Source organism: Hibiscus syriacus, unplaced genomic scaffold (genome assembly GCF_006381635.1).
Source record: "Hibiscus syriacus cultivar Baekdansim isolate YM2019G1 unplaced genomic scaffold, ASM638163v2 tig00013386_pilon, whole genome shotgun sequence".
NCBI lineage: Eukaryota > Viridiplantae > Streptophyta > Magnoliopsida > Malvales > Malvaceae > Hibiscus > Hibiscus syriacus.
Window position 1 is genome coordinate 184449 of NW_024062302.1, and position 21570 is coordinate 206018.

The window sequence follows — 21570 nt, forward strand, 5'->3', positions numbered from 1 at the left end:
TAAAAATGCAAAAGCAAAATTTAAAAAAGATAGGAAAAATTACTAGATCTATTAATTGGCTGAATGATTAAATCTTGTGTGAGTTTGAATCTTAATATTTGCTTTAGAAATGTAATAACTCTCTACTTAATATTAATAAAAAAAAGGGGGGAATGTCAGCTAAATTTCTAATTGTATGGAAAGTTTGACCCAATTAAGGACCCAGTCCATTGCCAGCTAAATTGCTTCCCTTTGTCTCAGTCCACTTGCCTATAATGGAGTGTCCCAAAACCCTGAAGAAGGTCCCTTCCCTTGCTCTTATTGGGCTTCGTTTTATTTGTTTGAGATTGAACGTCAGCTGGCTCTGTCTTGTAGTTAATGCTATGAACAAGAACATCACTGTTCTTTTCTCAATATTAATGGTCAAATATCAGCCGAGTAATGGCATCACTTGCTGCAACTTTTTTGAATATGAGAAGAGATATGTAATTATAATGATCTATACATCACTGTTTCTTTTTTCTTTTTTTTTCATTTGACCATAATCTTTATCCTCCCTTTTGGTAAGCCCACATAAGATTTTTAAATTGCGATGGGATATTACCATGCATGTATCCAGTAAGGGGAGTTTAAATTATTTATTTGGAACTATGACTTAGTGACATTTGATCTAAGGAACTCTATTATTTAATTCAATTCTTATGTCAAAAGGAGATAACATTTATATTACTATAATAAGTTGGTTTCCAATTTTATTCATTTGTTGTTGTTGATGGCCGGTAAATACCTTGCCCGTAGAAGAGAAGAAGGTTGAAACAAAATTTCAGTGCACGAAACTTCTATTTTGAAGAACCACACTAATTACCACCAAAATCTCATCAATTTATCAACGCAATTTGTGGTTATTTTTCAAAAACAATAGTATATTTTATTTGAGGGAAATTTGATTGACTTGGAGGGGATTGCTCCATGTTCAAAACTTAGGCAACTTCTGCTTTTCCTTCTGTCAGCACACCATTTGCAGAAAAGATGTATGAAATTTGCTTGAATTTTCCTCCATTTCAGCTTTCAATTCATTAATGAAAGACACTTTACACATGTCGCAATCCTCCACCAATTACCAAATTGACTTCCTTTTGCTCTGTGAAGACTAAAATTCTTCCTTACTAGCCTACTTCACCTAACTCGGTACAGGTTACACAAGCAAACAACATTTCCTTTGCAAAGCCATTTGTCTTATAAACAGCAAACCAAATCTTGTATTTAGTTTCCAAGAGGCTGATCATTTGACACTTGGTTGGTTAAGTGGAAAGAACATTGAAAAATATGGAAATTTCATGTCCGTTTCTAAAATATAATTTTGATTTCGAATGTGAAAAAAGTGGTACTTTTACATGTTGCAAAACCACCGTATCGGAACATCAAAGTGAAAATATTAGGCACGTAAATAATAAACAAACTTTAACCTTTCCTATTTGCAATTTGCCCGTCTCTTTGGTCTTAATGGTTCAGCTTCACCATTCACGTTCAAATATTTTGTCCAAATCGGCGCGTGAAAGGGATATGGAAAAGTCAGACAGTCAAATACCAAAATAAATAAATAAATAAAAACCCACAAATGGGTTCAATAAAATAGTATAATTTGCTGCTATTAACTTAATCAGTTGGGATTATATTACTATGATTAATCTCGTGGGTCGTCCTGTTGAGTTCTTCAATAAATAATTATTGTTTAGTTTTAAAGTTGGTCTTAATCCCATCGTTGCCACCCTCTATATAAGCTCATCTTATGTACCATCTTCAACACTAATTTAAATCTCTCTCTCTCTCTCTCAGCTTAGAGTTTCATCTTGGGCTCTTTTGTAGTTGAAAAAATGGATGTTTACAAGAAAAGTTTCAGATACGATAATTCAAAAAGTGAAGAAGAGATGGATGGAAGGAAAGGTCCATGGACTGAAGAAGAGGACTCAGTGCTTAAGGCGTACGTCAATATCCATGGCGAAGGTCGCTGGAACTCTGTTGCTCGCTATTCAGGTTAATATTTAGTTTCATAGAAACCCAGAATTTTTAGCTTGTCATTCGTAGTTCGGCACATTGTGATGTGAAATGGGTTTACAGGATTAAGAAGAACTGGAAAAAGCTGCAGATTGAGATGGCTGAACTATATGCGACCAGAAATCAAACGAGGGAACATCAGCCTCGAAGAGCAGCTTCTGATTCTTGAACTCCATTCTCGTTGGGGTAACAGGTTTCTTCTTCTTCTTCTTTGTTCCTGAAATTCAATTAACAGATGGAATTATGAATGATTTTAGCTAATTTTAGCTTACTTTGAAGGTGGTCGAAAATTGCACAACACTTGCCTGGAAGGACAGACAATGAAATAAAGAACTATTGGAGAACAAGAGTCCAGAAACAGGCCAAGCAGCTTAAATGCGACGTCAACAGCAAACAATTCAAGGACGCCATGCGTTACGTTTGGATCCCCCGTTTGATCGAACGGATCCGTGCTTCATCACAGTCAACGTCAGGTCAACCGCCCACCATAACCAACATAACAATTGAGTCTGGTTCGGTCCAGGTTGACCCAAGTTTCTTGCCCGAATTATCCGGCACTTCGTCGGACTCCCAAGTCTCTTCCGTCACGGACCTGACAGATTGTTACAATCCACAAAGCGTTCCGAACTACCCCAATAACATACGAAACGGGTCGGGTTTCGAAAACACGGCAGCTGAGGCATGGGAGTCGTCGATGGAGACGGTGTGGAATGAAGAGAATATTTGGTTTTTACAGCAACAGCTTCATGATGAGGTCCTCTAATGACAGGAATTCGCTTCAGTGACGCATCAGATTTCATTATATTCTCGAAAACATTGTCGCCATACTGTTATCTGATGACTGAGATTATGAATATAGAAACTATACTTCGGCTAACACCACTAAAGACGGTTGCTTTTGGAATGTAAATGATCCACACTACCCAAATCAAGGTTTATAGGGATAGGGATATGCAGTGATTACAGGGTTCTGAGCAAAGATATCGTCTGCCCTGTTCTTTGGGTTTTCATGTTCCAACATTCATAGTTTAGTTCGTGTTGAATTTTAAACTTTACTACGTTAAAAATACACAGTTTCTTGATGAAAAATATCTTAAATACACACGTATGCGTGCTTTCGTTTTATAATGTTGTTATATGGTAAGACAAATGTACGGTTTAAACAATTTGGGTGAGAGCGTGGCATGGAGAACTCCCCTCCAAAGACAAAGCTAGGGTGTAAATTGTTTGTTAACCGTCCATACAATATTGTTTATGTTCATTTATTGAATTAAATATATTTTATTTTTTATATTTAACTAAACAAATGAATATGGATAAAAATGTATTTGATTTGTTTATATTTACGAATAAGTTTATTAATTAATTTGTTTATAAGTTTGTTTATCGACTCATTTATAAACTCATTTATCCGGTTCTCCTTTTCCTTTTTCATATTTTAAATATTTATGAAAGTATGTATTAAATTAAACACATTATAAATTTTAGAGTTCAAACTATGAAGCCTAAGGAGCTGAAAAACTAGTGGCATAATTTCACCATATTCATGGACATTATTCATGAATGTTAAATGGATAAAGCAATTTCAAAAATAAATAAATGAATATAAATAAAATATGAACACATTTAAAATAAAAACGAACACATTAATATAATTTTATTCGTTTAAACTCCGTTCATTTACATCCAAAAAGTGAAAAAAAAATCAGGGGAGACAAATGACGTGGATCCTTCTTTATGTTTATCCAAGCATAAAAATTACATCTCGTGACTGCTGCAACTTAGAGAATCTAGAAAATGCACCTTGGTCAATCAATGATGAAGGCATTGATTTGGTTAATTTAAAATTGGAAAAACAGAAGGGGTCTCTAACCTAAACTTCCCCCTGCTGTGCTCGCTGCCTTCCTCAGAGTGGGGGAAATGAGTTAATTTTTTTATTTGATTTTCACCCCGAAACCCTTGAAATGATATCCAGTTCCAACAGTCTACCGGTCAACTTCTAATTCCCATTGGCGATCATTACTTCAATGAATCTAATATTCTTCTCAGGTTTTGTTTATTTTTTCATCAAACATATGGGATGCATGTTGCATATCATAATTCCCATTCACATTTTCCACCATATAATTCATTGAAAATGTAAATATAAATAAAATAATTATAAACGTTGTTGATGATAACTTTTAGGTTTTGAAGATTATTGATGATTTTTTCCCCAATTTCGTTGGTTTAAGAAAGAATTATAGACAATCAATGTTCTCTCGTTCAAAAATCTCAAAAATATCTAATAGAATTTCGAGAAAAAGTGTTAGTATTAAGTTTAAGACCATCATTACTATTTTTAAACTGAAATTCTGAATAGATATAATTATTTAACGATAGATTTGATTTTGACAATTACATAAGTTTAGTAGGGATATTCAAGAGAAAATAACATATAAGAGAATGTAAAACTCTAAAACTTGTAACTCAATCACATAAATCTTTTAAAAATCTATTTTTATTCACAAACGTCAATAAAATAGAATGGAAATATGGAAGATAATCCGTCCACGAAAATCTTGAATGAATAAAGGAAGTGTATTAAGAGCGTAAGACGGGCATACCGCATACATGTAACATACGTATTTTAAAAGCCAAATGAGCTGATCACAGAAAGCCAAAAAAAATTAAACAATAGACAGGCATCCATTGGTGCTAGGCTTGACTCTTGTAGGGTTAAGCCTGATCACAGGATAGTATGTAATAATTAACAAAATTGAAATTAGAATGGAAACGCCTTTCCGGATGCTAATTCCTTCCAAGTAAACGTTTTAGTGGGGTTTTAAAAATTGGAATGTGGGCTGAAAATGGTCTTTCTTCTTCTATCAAAATGCTGTCACCCCTTACGTTAGCAAGATGGCCGCTCCTTTGATTTCCTACACAAACTTTACCAAACTTTATTTTTTATATTTATTTGATTATAAATTTTGTGAACACCAACATAGACGACACAAAATTTTATATTGTAGACAAATTCATAAAATTTTAAAAGAATATGAATTTATGAAATTTTAGGAGGTAAAATATAGTCAACAAAAAATAAAAATAAAATATTTAAATATATATGATAATTAAATTTTTTAGGGCATGATTGCCTCCATCCATTGTTTCATTGGTCCATCCTTGAGCACGGAATTTGTTGAAGTAAAAAACAAAATTGGAACAGGATCCAAACATGGATCCATCTTCGTGTTTTGAGTTTAAAATCCAATGTAATTTAATTGTTTTAATTTATTTAATTAATATTAACCAATATCGGCACACACTAATAAAGGAGTATAATATTTTAAATAATGTAATATTTTGTCTTCATATTTTAAAGTATATTTTCAATATAGTCCTTATACAAGTACAATACTAACAACCTTAGTGTCACGAGCTTGGATCATACCTTTACTCTTTACTAGTCTTCATCAGTAAAAATAAATCAGCATGCTTCAATTATTCCCCGGTTCAAGAACCAATGCGTTTAGGAACGGACGCATGAATTTACCTGGTGTGAACATGAAAAATTATATTAAAATTTTAGGGTGTGAAATTAAATAATTCAGATAAAATATAAAGAAAATATCTAAAATACAATAAAATTTTAAATTTCTAGGTTGTATCCTACAGTAACCCTCGGTCCATCCCTAAATGCCTCGTTATATAACAAATAACTAGGGATGGATATAAAATTTTATATTAATACATAAACTTGTAAAATTTTAATTAAGGATTATCAGTTTATAAAATATTAAGGGACAAAAAATAAACTATAAAATTATCTAAATTGTATAAATTTCTTACTACTATTACTTCCTGCCCGTGATTCATATCCTTAATTACATACAAGTATACAATAGCATACACTTATTCTTTACTGATAGTAATGCAAGAGGGGCAAAAGGAAAAAAAGTAGAAACAGAAATAAAACACCATACGGGTTTTGAATTCAAGGCCAAATGCAACGATGAGGAGCTATTTTCCAAGTGCCGGCATCGTCGTCGTGTTCTAGCTCCTTGCACGGAGTCATCAAAATGCAGTTATGGAACCCTTGATTTATGGCGAAACGGTCAGCGTCATTGTCAGCTTCCTTGTCGACCTGGTTCGACAAAAGATCATGATTCTGGCATCTCATCATAAGCGCTTTCATTAACAAAATTAAAGACGCCATGCTTTTGCTCTCATGAATATATTATCAAAGGCTTCTAATTAGCTGCTCAGCCTATTATCCCCTAATATGAAAATCAGTATCTCCTTATCTATGCTTATGAATTTGGCCAACCAACGATATTAATGCAAGTAAACCCAAATATTATTTCCGGAAGGAAGGACTGTGAATCAATTCGTCATTTGGTTGGCGGGGAAGAAATGGGTTTGGTGAACTATTTACTTACTTGGGCGCTAAATATGTTCATGCAATCGGTGCCATGTAAGGAGTTCTGATCACGTCATTTACTTTAGTCAATGACCGTTGAACGACTTCACACAGAGTTATTATTATCGTATAATAAACTAAAACGAAAGCTAGACCATCTATTTACTCACTAAATTATGTGGTCGAATTTAGTTCAAGGGCTGAGTTGCATAATGAGTTTCAATCGACTGTAAACGAGGTTGTGTCGCGTTAGTTGGTTAAGGGGTGAGCATGAGCATCCGATTAGTCGAGTCGAGTCGAAATTTTTTGAGTTATTCGAGTTGATGAATACACATTTTATGACTCAAATTTAATTTGGATTTTTTTCGATTCGAGTCGAGTACTTTATGAAATTCTAGTCGAGTTGAGTTGAATTGTTCGAGTTTCTATACACATTTAATTGTAATTATTGATAGTATTATTATATAGATAGGTTCTAATTTCTTGATTTTTTTCTAACCATATAAGATATACATATTTCTTCACATCCTTTTCATATTATAATGTTCTTTATAATTAGTTGTTGAAGAGAAATGTATAAATATAATTAAAAGAATCTCGTATTCTTTACTATTCTATGGTATATGTATTCTTTCTTGAAGTTAAATTGCTAATGTTGCCATCAAAATGATGAAAAGCAGTGTAAGGACTTTAACACTGTCCGAGAGAATCAGGCAAGTATATGAGATCTTTATCATATGGACCTGCAGTAACTGGAGTCCATGTGTCACCATCGAGATTCGAATTATATGGAACTCTCGCTTGAATCCACTTGTCACCATCGATAAATTTCCCGACTGTAAATTGAGAAGCATTAACGGAGTCAATCACCCTGAATCCTTTCCATTTCACTCTATCATGTGTGCCGGATTCTGGACCTCTGCTATCGTATTCGGCATAATATAAATCCAAGTGAGAGCTTCTGTTATCGTATTCCATCCATCCCCGAGGATCGATGCTCCTATCGAGGTAAGTCTGCACCACAATAGTTCTAGAAAAATCTTTCCAAGGCCTACCCAAGTATGTTTTTACAAGATACTGAGATGCAATCAATTCTGAAGTTGCTCTAATCATGCAGTTGTGGATCACGAAGCCTCCTGGACTGGTGGTGACAGTGTCCGATTGTCCCTCGAGTGGCTTCCCAGCGAATATGTTGCAACGTTGGAACACAGCCGTTGCATCACCAAAAATGAAATCCACAGTCCCATAAATCTAGGATTCCCTAAAAAACTGATACCCTCTTTTAGCATAAAGAGTATCCCGGAATGCAATTATTCTACACTTGTAAAACGCCACGTAACTGGCTTTAACTAACGACGCCTCCGTCTGTTTCTTTTCTGGTCCAGCAACATTCTGGAAAGTTACACCCGAAGCAACAAATCCATCACCTGTTATCTCTGCATTGCACACATTCATGATTCAAGAATGAATAATAAGAAGAAAAATGTATTTATCTTCCATCTAAAACTACAAAGATTCAGCTTACCAACAGTTGCAGTCTTGATCGTCCTCAAGCCATCATCATGACTCCTGTTTCCCGTGATAATAGTTCTTTCCATCCCGTCCCCAATAAGTGTTCAAAATCCTTCCTAAGCCTCGTTTAAAAACAGGTCCATTTTTGCCTAATAAAAACATACTGACCCCAAAGATCATAAGCTATGTGCAAGAAACTACAATTACGTTGAGATCAAAGAATCAAAATAACCTTTACTGATCTACCAATTTCTAAATGCCTACAGTCGAATCCGTGTATTTAACTACAATAATCATCATCAGGAGTCTTACCATTATGAACAATAAACCATGCATATCGTACCCGATGATCATGGCGACTTCCAAGGGGCAGTAGCTAATTTTTTAAAATCACGCAAATTGTTCTGAACCTGTTCATTTAGAACATCAACATGCAACTTCAAACCAGCGATTTTAAGATTTTTAGCCTCCTCCTCCGACTGTATGACGGCACGCTGTTCTTGTAACTCGGTAATTTTCTTTTCAATCTCTTCCATCTCTTCAACCAATTTAGTTATCTCCTCTGTATTCTCAATTATCTCCCTTTCAGTATTTTCTCTCTCTCCTGTATGCTGTCCTTGGCCTTCCTTGATTGATAGTAATTTATTCAAGCGATCTCGAAGCACTGTTACAACAAATGCATGCTTCTCCATATAACTAAGACTATAAAAAATGTTATCAAATGTATCTCTAGGATCATCAAAACGCAACGCCGATATCTTCTCGAACAAACTGGCAAAGGTTACCATGATACCAATTGCTGATCCTTCACGAAACTCCTCTTTGTTTTCAGCCAATGGTTGAAAATATGGTTTTTTGGGCAGAGTTTGGAAGACATCCATAGATTCAATTGTTTGCAAGAGACTAGATTTCTTTACAAAAGGCAACATATGATCGTCTTCCAATAGGCTTCCAATTCTTGCTTCCATAGCAGGAGATTCAACCGGAACATCAACCAGTCCTCTATCCTCATCGCATTCCTTGACAAGCTTACCAGAGGGAAGTCCTAGAACAAAAACAAGCATAGTCAACAATTTCATAAATATACAAACCAAAGCATGATCTACATTCTGTACACATTAGACAACCGTTAAAAAAGGGGAAATGACCAACCAAAGAAAATGAGGATTTACAAATCTGATGAAGCAGCTTACTTGAATTTTCATCACCTGAAGACTGAATTGCTACTATCCATGTTGAGAGAGGCTGGTTCTCATCAGTTAGTTTACAATATATAAAGTGAGCAACCATAAACTACAAAAGAATAAAACATACTCCGATACACGGAATTAATTATATTTAACTTATAATTCAGGTAAATGACAGAAAAAGAAGTAAAAAAAAAAACTGATTGAAAACATGCATTAAATTTCCTCCCAACATCACCCTCCTGTCTCTCATCCCCAAGCTACAAAACTTTCCCCTTCTGTCATGCGAATCACTAGCCCAATGCTTCAACTATAATTCTTCTACAATCATTTCGTAAACTACTCGGAAATTTCATTTAATAAAATAGTCACTCATAAACTATGGTTAAAACATTGGAAGTGTCTCTACCCCAATGCTTCCTAAAGAACAGACTGCCTCATTTACCTGCCAGCTTCATTAGTTGTAGTCTTTAACAACGTTTTTATCAGCAACACCTCCAGCCCCATTTTGCTCCTTATCTAGAAATCATAACAGTAAGTTACATGTGCACTCATAAAAGAGCTAGAGCTTAAAGTATCATATACCGGAAACAAAAGCTTTCGGAGTTGTAGCTACTGATTTGCGTGGCCTTCCCTTCTCCCCGTTTTGATTTACACCAACTTTATGCTCCCTTATTTCCTATATCAGTTAGACCAGCAGTTGAAAGAAGTATCACAGGAAGATATACGTATGAAGTCACTAAAGGGGGTTCTTATTCCATGTTTGATACAACAGCAAGCTCAAGAAAATAAAAATAAAAAATCAGCAAAATGAGCTAAGAACGGTTAAATAGGCATTAATTATAAAAAAAATCAAATATTGTTGTTTACTTTCTATCAACCATTTCCACTATACCAGTAGCACATCTACACACTTTGCTCACAAGAAAAAAAACATAAAAAGAGGAACTCGGGTTTACAGAGGGTGGGGAGTTGCAAGAAAATGGATGCAACAACATTTGATTTTCAGGGGTTGAGAATAGCTTACAACAACAAAAAAGTTTACTTGTGCATATTTTCAGAAACCAAGTCTAAAACCACACTCACTGATAAATTGTTCAACTTTTATAAGCACTTGAGAACAATACCGGTGAATGTTCAAAATAGATGTTCAGATGACCATTGGGTGCAATATTAAACACTTTCAACACTCTGTTCCTACTAAAAATTCAAGTCACTTCAAATTTAATAGCAGGTTTATCTTGGCCAGAGACTACTACAATGTTGCTTACCATGCTTTTATATATGATTGAATCATTTACACTTTTAAGAAGATCCCTTATCTGAAAAGATTTTTCATCGCATAAAGTCTTTGTGAACTTCGCTGTTAATCCAGAGATGATAGGCATATCAACTTCCTTTGTTTTAGCTTCTCCTTCATTAATTTTTTCTGCAATCTCTAAATTTCCCTCCTTCGCTGAAAATTATGTATCACATTATTTTAAACAAATTATCAAACCAGCACACATTTACCATTGGCTATATGTACCTGCCGTCAAAACCTGTGAAAATACTGGCAACTGAACCAACTTTATGCTTCTTCTTAGCCTTCTGCATTAGAAAAGAGAAATGGAGGTCAAATAAAAGTAGTAGAGACAAAGCTGATCAACAAGATTAGCTGGTTTAGCCTACAAAAGCAAAATGCCAATAATCAATGTGTTGAAAGTATTAAAATGGTTTTCAAGTTTGGTAATCAACTTTAAAAAAATGATTTTCAAAGTTTGGTAAATGTTCCTTTGAAAATGGTTTTCAAAGTTTGGTAAATGTTTCTTTGAAAAATAGTTTTTCAAAGTTTGGTAGATGTTTGTTGAAAAATAATAATGGGATAATCATAATTAATCCCTAGGTTTTAGGGTATTTACAAGATTAAGTCCTTAAGTTTCAACTATAAATACCCTAGCTCATTTAGCTTCAAAACCATCCCAAAAATCATTTCTTTCTCCCAATACTAGAGAGTTTTCTTGTGAGTAGTGAGTGTTTTGTAAACACCTGTAAATTTTCTCTCTTAGTAAAAGATCTACAGCAGTCCGGAGACGTAAGCACAATTGGCTGAACTCCGTTATCAATTTCGGGTATTATTTTTCCGCTTTTATTTTGCATTCTCACTAATCTGGTTATAGGAAAATTACTTGTACTTGATTTATTTCCCAACAACTGGTATCAGAGCTTTTGGTTGTAAATTCTGTCAATTTTTTGCGAGGTTACTATTCGGGTTACTATTCACGTGAATAGTAAATTTCATGAATAGTGAAATTCAGTCGGCGATACGAGTTTGTCGACGGAGGTGTTCTAATACACGACGGTTCGTAGAAATTGTCAGAAACGATCCAAACGAAGCCAGATTCGAGTGGGAGCGATGGCTGCAGACGAAGGGAAGGTGAAAATTGAAAAGTTCGATGGTGCGGACTTTGGATTTTGGAAGATGCAAATTGAAGATTTTCTATACCAGAAAAATCTATATCAACCCCTCTCAGGAAAACAACCAGAGGGCATGAAGAATGAAAACTGGGCTCTTCTCGACAGACAAGCCCTCGGAGTTATCCGAATGACGTTATCCCGCAATGTTGCTTTCAACATAGCAAAGGAAAAGACCACGGCGGGTCTTATGACAGCTCTCTCTAGTATGTATGAGAAGCCATCGGCCTCAAACAAAGTTCATTTGATGAGGCGATTATTTAATTTGCGGATGACGGAAGGGGCATCGGTGGCACAACACCTAAATGAACTCAACACAATCACAACCCAGTTGAGTTCAGTGGAAATTGAATTTGATGATGAAGTTCGAGCTTTAATTCTCTTATCATCTTTACAAGACAGTTGGAATGCTACTGTTACAGCAGTCAACAGTTCGTCGGGAAACAACAAATTAAAATTCGACGATGTTCGGGATCTGGTACTGAGCGAAGAAATTCGACGGAGAGAATCGGGTGAAGCATCAACCTCCTCAGCCTTGCACACGGAGTCCAGAGGGAGAACTTCATAAAGAAATTCAAATCGTGACAGATCGAAATCCAGAAGGGGAAAATCAAGAACAAGAAATAAAGATTTTACCTGTTATAATTGCGGCAAGAAGGGCCACTTCAAAAGAGATTGCCGAGCACCGAAGAAAAATACCGGCGCACAGGAATCTGCCAACATGACGGAGGAGACAGGTGATGCTATGATTTTAAGCGTCAACAGTCAGATTGAATCATGGATTTTGGATTCAGGGGCATCTTTCCACTCCACGTCATGCCAAGAAATCATAGAGAACTATGTCAGTGGTGATTTTGGGAAGGTTCATCTTGCTGATGATGAAACCTTGAAGATCGTCGGAAAAGGAGACATCCGACTAAAGCTGCCAAACCAGACCACCTGGAAGCTGACAGGAGTGAGACATATTCCTGGTCTCAAAAGAAATTTGATTTCTGTAGGACAACTTGATGGAGAAGGATACAATACAACCTTTTCAGGATGTGAATGGAAGATTACCAAAGGAGCACTCGTCATTGCTCGTGGTAAGAAGACTGGTACTCGCTATGTAACATCAAATTTAGAGAATATCATTGCAATAGCAGATGTTGATGGAAAATCAAACCTATGGCACCAAAGGCTTGGTCATATGAGCGAGAAATGAATGAAGATACTTCTGTCAAAAGGGAAGCTGCCGGATCTAAAGAATGTAGATGTCGGACTATGCGAGGATTGCATCTTCGGCAAACAAAAGAAAGTCAGTTTTGCAAAGATTGGCAAGACACCCAAGGCTGAAAAGTTAGAGTTAGTTCATACTGATGTATGGGGACCATCTCCAGTTCCATCTCTTGCAGGCTCATTATATTATGTCACCTTCATCGATGATTCTATAAGGAAGGTGTGGGTTTATTTTCTGAAGAAAAAATCAGAAGTCTTTGATACCTTCAGAAAATGGAAGGCCATGGTGGAAAATGAGAATGGTATGAAAGTCAAGCGGTTGAGGTCTGACAATGGAGGAGAGTACAGAAATAGGAGATTCAGAGATTTTTGCGCAAATAATGGGATCAAGATGGAGACAACAGTTCCCATGACACCGCAGCAGAATGGCGTAGCAGAGCGCATGAACAGAACTCTGAATGAACGTGCCAGAAGCATGAGGATACATGCCAGATTGCCCAAATTTCTATGGGCTGAAGCTATTAACATTGCAGCTTACCTGATCAACCGTGGGCCCTCAGTTCCTTTGGATGGCAGAATACCAAAGGAAGTTTAGAGCAAGAAAGAAATAAACCTTTCACACTTAAGAGTGTTTGGTTGTATTTCTTATGTACACATAGACTCTGCTGAAAGAAGTAAACTTGATGCTAAGTCCAACAAATGTGCCTTTGTTGGTTACGGCGGTGATGAGTTCGGTTACCGGTTTTGAGACTATGAAAATCGGAAGATCATTAGAAGCAGAGATGTCATTTTCAATGAGAATGTGATGTTCAAAGACAGGTCAACTGTAGAATCAAGCAGCTCCAATACCAAAGCTGAAACAAAGGAATTTACTGAGTTTGAGGAGATTTCTGGAAATGATGTTCAGATCAGTCCTGAAGCAGTTCAAGAAGAACCAGGCACACCGGAACTAAGACGCTCCTCCAGAATTCCTAAACCAACCCAACGATATTCTCCTTCTTTGCACTACTTGTTGCTGAATGACAATGGTGAACCAGAGTGCTATGATGAAGCAATGCAAGTGGAGGATTCAGTCAAGTGAGAGTCTTCCATGAAAGATGAGATGGACTCGCTTTTGTCAAATCAGACGTGGAAATTAGCTGAATTACCACCAGGCAAGAAAGCGCTTCACAACAAGTGGATTTACAGGATCAAAGAAGAGCACGATGGGAGCAAACGCTACAAAGCGAGATTGGTTGTCAAAGGTTTTCAGCAAAAAGAAGGTATTGACTACAATGAAATTTTCTCTCCAATCGTGAAACTGTCTACAATCATACTGGTGTTGAAAATTGTAGCTGTAGAGAATTTACATCTTGAGCAGTTAGATGTAAAGACAGCTTTCCTTCATGGTGATTTGGAGGAAGAAATCTATATGAGGCAGCCAGAAGGCTTCATAGAGGCAGACAAGAAAAACCTGGTATGCAGGTTGAAGAAGAGCTTGTATGGTTTAAAACAAGCTCCTAGACAGTGGTACAAGAAGTTCGATAGTTTCATGAGTAGCAGTGGTTTTACCAGATGCCAAGCAGATCATTGTTGCTACATCAAGAGGTTCGACAATAGCTTCATTATTTTATTGTTGTACTTTGATGACATGCTCGTTGCAGGCTCAGACATGCAAGAGATTATAAACTTGAAGCAAAAATTGTCAAAGCAGTTTGCTATGAAGGATCTGGGCGCTGCAAAGCAGATTCTTGGGATGAGGATCAAGAGAGACACAAAGTCAGTGACTTTGATATTATCACAGGCTGAGTACATCAACAAAGTATTCTCCAGGTTCAACATGCAAGATGCTAAACCAGTAAGTACACCTTTAGGTGTTCATTTTAGACTCTCCAAAGAACAGTCACCAAAGACGGAGGAAGAACGTGCACACATGGTGAAGGTGTCGTACGTCTCAGCGATTGGAAGTCTGATGTATGCCATGGTTTGTACCAGACCAGATATTGCTCAAGCAGTGGGAGCTGTTAGCAGGTACATGAATAATCCGGGCAAGGTACACTGGGAAGCAGTCAAATGGATCCTCAGATATCTGCGGGGTACCACAAACAAAGCACTTTGTTTCAAAGGTGGAGATACGATACTGACAGGCTATGTAGATGTTAACTTAGCCGGAAATGTTGACATCAGAAGGAGCACTACAGGGTATGTCTATACTCTAGGAGGAACCGTAGTGAGTTGGGTTTCTCAACTACAGAAGATATTTGCTCTCTCCACAACTGAAGCAGAATATGTCGCTGTTACGGAAGCTAGCAAGGAGATGGTTTGACTCCAAAGTTTCTTGGAAGAGTTAGGCAAGAAACAAGAAAATAATGTCTTGTATTGCGACAGTCAAAGTGTTATACATCTAACAAAGAATCCGTCTTTTCATTCCAGGACAAAGCACATACAATTGCAATATCATTTTATCCGGTCTCTTCTGGAAGATGAGATTTTGAAACTTGAAAAAATCAGTGGAGCTCAAAATCTGGCAGATATGTTGACAAAGACGGTGACTACAGACAAACTGAAGTTGTGTTCAACTTCAGTTGGCATGCTAGAGTAACAAGACTAGAAAAGTTGTTGCATAGATCGAGGTGTGAAGACAGATTAAAATCAGTCTTCAAGTGGGAGATTGTTGAAAGTATTAAAATGGTTTTCAAGTTTGGTAACCAACTTTGAAAAAATGATTTTCAAAGTTTGGTAAATGTTTCTTTGAAAATGGTTTTCAAAGTTTGGTAAATGTTTATTTGAAAAATAGTTTTTCAAAGTTTGGTAGATGTTTGTTGAAAAATGATTATGGGATAATCACAATTAATCCCTAGGTTTTAGGGTATTTACAAGATTAAGTCCTTAAGTTTCAACTATAAATACCCTAGCTCATTTAGCTTCAAAACCATCCCAAAAATCATTTCTTTCTCCCAATACTAGAGAGTTTTCTTGTGAGTAGTGAGTGTTTTGTAAACACCTGTAAATTTTCTCTCTTAGTAAAAGATTTGCAGCAGTCCGGAGACATAAGCACAATTGGCTGAACTCCGTTATCAATTTCGGGTATTATTTTTCCGCTTTTGTTTTGCATTCTCACTAATCTGGTTATAGGAAAATTACTTGTACTTGGTTTATTTCCCAACACAATGATCATTACCCAGTTAGAACGGTGGCATTGACAGAAAAGGTGGCCATTCGAAGCAGTTTGCTGCAGAGTAAGCGGGGCACATTGAATATCCCAGTTGGAAAACAACTGTACTTAAACACTTCAAACAACTCATTAACCAATATCAACAATGTCAAGAAGGCCACGTTTTGATGATATTCAAGTAGACATGATTCTTTTTAGTTAGAATAATTCTAAAAGGGAAGGAGAGGATAATGTTCATTTCTTCTTTTTGTATATATTTTTAGTTGTTCCACTTGAAGCCACACATAATTTTCTAGCATGGTTTAGAACAGAACATAAATATACTCCCACACAGAAGTTTGAGAAGCTATGTGCTTTGAATCAAAGGCAATTCGGGGAGGCAATACATATACCATAGAATAGTAAAGAATACAATATTTTTTAATTATATTTATACATTTCTCATCATCAAACAGAGAATGTAGACATATCCAAAAGATGTGTATAGAAACTCAAACAATTCAACTCAACTCGACTCGAATTTCATAAAGTACTTTACTCGAATCGGAAAAAAAATTCAAGTTAAGTTTGAGTCATAAAATGTGTATTCATCAACTCGAATAACTCAAACAATTCAACTCAATTCGATTTTTTAAAGAAATCGAGATCTTTTAATTATATTTATACATTTCTCATCATCAAACGGAGAATGTGTTGACATATCCTGTAATGTTCTGCAAGTATAAACCTTTAGATTCGTTTACAAAAAGATCAAGAAGATCCATTTTATATGACATGAAATATACCACATTGGCAATTTCACCTATGTTTCCTCATCATCTGGCAATTTTCGCAGTTTCTTCCTCTAGAATTGAATCAGAAACACGCTGGTCTACCGATATGCGACCGTTAACATGTAGCATTCAGAAAATAATAAATTCACCCCATGATATAAAAATCATGTGTCCAGTGTAATATCATAGTAAAATATTATTCGTTTTCAATTGGATTACAGAGCATTGCAGTATAAAGACAAGTAGTTTCACCATTCTTTAGCTAAAAGAAGACTGCCTATGCTAAATTGATCCAAGCAGGCCACCATTTCTAGCTGAGCTTGCACTTAAATTAGTCTGAACGAGACAATAACTCGGCCCCGATCTTGAAGAAGGCATAAGCATTAGCCGTTGCAACTTTAAGCTGGTCCTTGTTAAGATTTTTCCGACCCCAGTCACTAAATACAACGGAGGTATGTTTGCTAAGCTGCAGTGGAATAATCACATTAGCCAAAGCGCCCACCCCACAGGCGGCTAAGTTAGGGTTTCGCATTACGCTGGCGGCCAACTGTCCCAACTCCACAGCGTTCTTGCATCCAAGTCCATACTCTTCCTCTAACTTGGCGACGGTTTCTTTGATCCCAATTCCCACAAATGTAAAATCTGGTAGTTGAAGGAAATTGAGGAGAGAATTGGGTATGAAGTCCAGATAAGGAAGCTGGATTACAAGACAAGTAAAGCCATCACAGAGTTCCAAAATTGCCACTCGGCTTTTCTTTTTTGAATTTTCTTCGGTTTCATGTGAATCTTGAACAAATGTCCGTTCAATGTCTAAGCCGATCACTTTCCATGAATTGTTCCTGTCAGACAGGAAGTTTTGAATGTGGCGATCGACATCCGATTCACAACTAGTGACATTGGTAACAGTCATCTTTGAGAAGGAACATGAAACAAATAACACTGAATATGGAATTTTCACAGGTAAATCATATATATATATATATATTATCCGATGCATGAATGAACATAAATAAGATTATGGAAAGTAGAACGTCCCGGTCTTTGAATATGGACAGGTGAAATAAGCATGGGTCTTTTGGAATTTCCAAAAAAACTGATCTTGCATTTAACATAGAATAATGTCTGGTTTTTTTTTGGCACCATTCATGAATCGTGAAATTGTTGATCATCTCAAAGGTGGAGCTTCGCACCATTCGAATATGGACAGGTGACAATGACCTTGTTAGGCCTTTCAGATTTCCGGTACTGTTGATATTCAACACAAATCGTTAAAGGAGAAGGCACGGACCACTTACCTCTATAGTTAAATAAATCGTTGTTATTCTTAAAAATCACATATTCAAACACTAAAGGCTGTAATAGGGTGATTGAGAATGATAAGTTTCGTTTGCCTATATCACCGGAACTAAAATCCCAAGATTGCATCTGAATTACCCAAAGCCAGAGAGAAACATCTTATGCGGCAAGATTCTTGACATAATTTGGACAATATCAAAAACGAACTCAATTTTCACTGATATATTCTTTCCTCGTCTTTTAGGTTCTTACAACATAAGAATTTCCTAGAAGCTTATTATTAAGCTGAACATTAGGCAACGTCATGTTTCCACCAACGAATCAATTGTAGCCCAAGGATGACACTATAACTTAGATAGCCGAAAGGTATTGGTTAAAAACTGGACATCATTACATGTTATCACGGTCCTAGCCCTGGGCTGGCGGTGGTAGGCCCTTGGAATCACGGATTGGATTTTATTGACTAATAACAGCCTCGAGGTTATTATTTACTCTACACAGAAAGAAAGAAAAAAAAGAATAAACTAACTATTTGGTCACCCATTTATTACTTAGTTTTTGTTTTGGTCACTTACCGGGAAAAAAATAAACAATGATATTAACATGAAACCAAAATAAATGTCACTTCGATATTGAAAAATAATATAAAAATATATCACATCAACATTTCTTTGAACGATGATGATTAAAAAAATGCTAAACCGTTAGATATAATTTAAAAAAAAAATAGTTAACTAAAACAAAAACTAAATAATAGGTGAATGACCAAATATGTAATTTACCCCTAAAAAAACGGAGGAGGTAGTTGATTTTCCCTTGTGCATTGATTACCATATCTTTCCCAATAATCACTTTCCACTGTCGACCATATTATTCTTTTAACAGTATTCATATGGCCAGTAGACATATAAATAATACACCCATAATATCATTCAATGAACCGAATCTTTGAGATGTAGACGCAAGAAAAGGATGCGAGTTATTATGCAAGTCGATCAATGAGGCCTAGTTGAGTTATTGTTCCATCTGCCCCCCACTAAATGTGCAGGTGTCATTAGTGCTATACGAACAATCGGGGTTTCGATGATTCCCGGACAAATAGAAAGCTTTCTAAGCTTCCACATTAATTGTTTTCTCTGATGAACCCTTTCCCTCGAGCAACAGATTCGTTTGATAAATAACAAAGACAAAAGGTATAGGACAAACAAGGGGTCAGAAGAATTAAAGAAGAAAGAAGCAATTTCCCTGCTGCATAATCTCTACATATCCAGAGCCACCAAATGAGGCAAAAAAAGAAGAAGAAAAAAAACCAAGTCCAAGTTATATATATAGCAATATTCATCGTGGTTTGTTTGAAGAGGAACCAGCACTTGCCATCAAGAAAATTACTATACCAGTGAACTGATCATTTCTCTGTACCTTCTTCACACCCCAAGTGAGAGAACTACATGTAAAGGTAATTGGTGTTCTAGTCTACTCCTCTTTCAGCATATGGGAAGGTAGAATGTCCTGAAGAAGGCCATGATCTTTAAGCAAAGGCGGTCCTGGCACTGAGGTGCAAATACGCTTCTCATGAAGAAAACGGGCATTCATGGAACCAATATTATCGGTAAATGGTTGTTGATGATGATGATGATTGCTGATAGTGAGCTGGAGTTCTTTGCATTGGCATGCCAAAAGCTGACATGGGTGAACTCAGATGAGAACCACAAAGACTCGGACGAGGCATGATCGGGCTGAGGTGAGTGTGTTGGCCTTCGTAAGTGGTGACCACAATGCTTGGATCACTGAAAGATCGCTCGACTCTTTTCTTCACATTACATGAGGAGGCGGTGCAACGATAATAACTCCTTGGAGAATTAAAACAGTGTAAACTCATTATCTGAGATTTTATCTAAATTGGTGAAAAGAATAGCATACCGAATGAGGGAACTAAAATAGGTTAAAAGTTTGAACATTGGGAGTTGGTACCTAGGAAAGGAGCTGTTTTTTACAGCTTTCTGGCCGTACTTTCTCCATCTGTACCCATCTTCCAAATGATCAACCTCGCTCTTTGTCATGAACGCGAATCTCGGTTCTCTCTGTCTCTTCTGGTTTGTCTTCTTGGGTTTCAACCTAAACCCAGAAACGCCAAAAGAACATCTCCATCAGCTTCCAATCACATTGATGGACAACAAAACCCTCACTTCTTTTCCAAATTAGTTCCAAAAATGAGACTCGTTTGGCGGTAAACAGAAACACAGGCTCAAACATAGAAATAAAAGGATCCATCTTCGTGTCTTTAGTGGTCTCTCCCACACGAAAAAAGAGTAAATAGTAAGAAAAAAGGTTTATAGAAAGAGAAAGAGTTGAACTCACTGTTTCTTGGTTTTTTGCTGGTTTTCTTCTCGGTCATCTTCTTTAACTGGTTCGTCATTAACAGCCTCACTTGATGCAGTTGAAATGGAGGAAAAGTTAGGAGTCGCGGGCTGATTAATAACCTCGGCAGAGTCGATCTTCTTGGAAGGAGGAGTGGAAACCTGCTGTGCTGCCATGATCTCCAAGAAGGGAGGACCGATCAAGTCTTGAACACCCAGCAAGTCCATAAACCCTAAAGAGCGGACCTTCATGTCTTCGCTGCTACACAAATCAAATATACTTTTTAATGGGAAATTATTCACTGCGTACTCAGAATACGATGAGTTTTCCCAGTACATCTTCGATCTTTACACCCTCTTTTCTCTCCATCTATCAATCAAATACTCCAGTTTTTGTTTATCCAAGAAAAAAACTTGCACTCGGCAGAGAGAGAGAGAGAAGTGTTGTTTAGCGAGAGAAAGAAATAGAAGAGAATTTCAGAAGAAGATAGCTTGGAAGAATTAGACGAGAGAGAGAGAGAGAGAGAGAGAACTAATAAATGATCGACGGGCAACTGTAGGTCAAATACTTGTACGGAAGTTGAACAGTACCGGTTGTCATTCATGGGTACATCTTTGATCGGCTTTAAACTAGTTCGCAGTGTGAACGGATCTCACTTTTGTATTTCATTCGTGATTTTTAACTGCGGACCCCTTAAACACATTGTTAAATAAAATATATATCTAGTTAACATGTAATCTTGTAGGCTATATCAGTATATGTTAATAAGAAAAGGGCCACGTGTACGGTTGTGAATTCCGTTTAAGAAGATAAGATAACGTATGCATTAATGTAATTCTTATTAATTAAATCAGGAAGGGGGAACTTTCATTCATTCGTCCTATATTTTTTTTATTAAACTAATGAATCATAAAGTTTATAATTTTCGACATCCAAAAATTGATATTATCAAATAATAAAATTATTTTTTATAATGTGATTTGAGCATTTAAATTTTTAAATTTTATTTAACAAATTTAAATTTAATTTAAAAATCATACATCCATAATTTTATAATATCATATCAAATAATTTTTATTTTGTATGGTAAAAATTTAATATTTTTAATATAAATTTAAAAGATTATATTTATTTTATCTATAACTATTTTATTTTCAATTCAACGAACCTAATAAAAATTTTTTC

At 36.2% G+C, this 21570-nt stretch overlaps 4 protein-coding genes and 1 pseudogene across 4 annotated transcripts; 1 reads left to right on the forward strand and 4 right to left on the reverse strand.

Annotated features, from left to right (window-relative positions):
* Positions 1–1804: 1804 nt before the first annotated feature.
* LOC120206198 (transcription factor MYB78-like) lies at positions 1805–2898 on the forward strand. The gene is made up of 3 exons (XM_039205917.1): positions 1805–2013; positions 2098–2227; positions 2314–2898. Exons 1-3 carry the CDS (start codon positions 1854–1856, stop codon positions 2795–2797), a joined length of 774 nt encoding a protein of 257 aa, XP_039061848.1. The 5' UTR covers positions 1805–1853; the 3' UTR covers positions 2798–2898.
* A 4228-nt stretch (positions 2899–7126) lies between these two features.
* LOC120206144 (probable pectinesterase/pectinesterase inhibitor 41) lies at positions 7127–8034 on the reverse strand. The gene is made up of 3 exons (XM_039205876.1): positions 7962–8034; positions 7787–7872; positions 7127–7687 (listed from the first exon to the last, which is right to left on the reverse strand). Exons 1-3 carry the CDS (start codon positions 8032–8034, stop codon positions 7127–7129), a joined length of 720 nt encoding a protein of 239 aa, XP_039061807.1.
* Positions 8035–8242: 208 nt separating this feature from the next.
* LOC120206145 (DUF724 domain-containing protein 7-like) lies at positions 8243–10731 on the reverse strand. The gene is made up of 6 exons (XM_039205877.1): positions 10677–10731; positions 10407–10591; positions 9721–9814; positions 9614–9654; positions 9142–9241; positions 8243–8993 (listed from the first exon to the last, which is right to left on the reverse strand). The coding sequence occupies exons 1-6, from the start codon at positions 10729–10731 to the stop codon at positions 8299–8301; spliced, it is 1170 nt and encodes a 389-aa protein (XP_039061808.1). The 3' UTR covers positions 8243–8298.
* Positions 10732–17053: 6322 nt separating this feature from the next.
* Positions 17054–17641, reverse strand: LOC120206146 (protein RISC-INTERACTING CLEARING 3'-5' EXORIBONUCLEASE 1-like). Its single transcript, XM_039205878.1, has one exon. The coding sequence runs from the start codon at positions 17639–17641 to the stop codon at positions 17063–17065; it is 579 nt and encodes a 192-aa protein (XP_039061809.1). The 3' UTR covers positions 17054–17062.
* A 1687-nt stretch (positions 17642–19328) lies between these two features.
* On the reverse strand, positions 19329–20848 carry LOC120206200 (annotated as a pseudogene).
* Positions 20849–21570: the final 722 nt, after the last annotated feature.

What these genes read in the sequence shown, in the direction of transcription:
- LOC120206145 (XM_039205877.1), bottom strand. Translation starts at nt 10,731, where the DNA reads ATGCAGAAGGCTAAGAAGAAGCATAAAGTTGGTTCAGTTGCCAGTATT. An exon ending in CAATCATATATAAAAGCATG is followed by an intron (nt 9,815 to 10,406) that starts GTAAGCAACATT and finishes TAACTGATATAG; the next exon opens with GAAATAAGGGAGCATAAAGT. An exon ending in TCCGAAAGCTTTTGTTTCCG is followed by an intron (nt 9,655 to 9,720) that starts GTATATGATACT and finishes TATGATTTCTAG; the next exon opens with ATAAGGAGCAAAATGGGGCT.
- LOC120206144 (XM_039205876.1), bottom strand. Translation starts at nt 8,034, where the DNA reads ATGGAAAGAACTATTATCACGGGAAACAGGAGTCATGATGATGGCTTG. An exon ending in GATCAAGACTGCAACTGTTG is followed by an intron (nt 7,873 to 7,961) that starts GTAAGCTGAATC and finishes TGTGCAATGCAG; the next exon opens with AGATAACAGGTGATGGATTT. An exon ending in AACAGACGGAGGCGTCGTTA is followed by an intron (nt 7,688 to 7,786) that starts GTTAAAGCCAGT and finishes AGGGAATCCTAG; the next exon opens with ATTTATGGGACTGTGGATTT.
- LOC120206198 (XM_039205917.1), top strand. Translation starts at nt 1,854, where the DNA reads ATGGATGTTTACAAGAAAAGTTTCAGATACGATAATTCAAAAAGTGAA. An exon ending in CTCTGTTGCTCGCTATTCAG is followed by an intron (nt 2,014 to 2,097) that starts GTTAATATTTAG and finishes ATGGGTTTACAG; the next exon opens with GATTAAGAAGAACTGGAAAA. An exon ending in CATTCTCGTTGGGGTAACAG is followed by an intron (nt 2,228 to 2,313) that starts GTTTCTTCTTCT and finishes CTTACTTTGAAG; the next exon opens with GTGGTCGAAAATTGCACAAC.
- LOC120206146 (XM_039205878.1), bottom strand. Translation starts at nt 17,641, where the DNA reads ATGACTGTTACCAATGTCACTAGTTGTGAATCGGATGTCGATCGCCAC.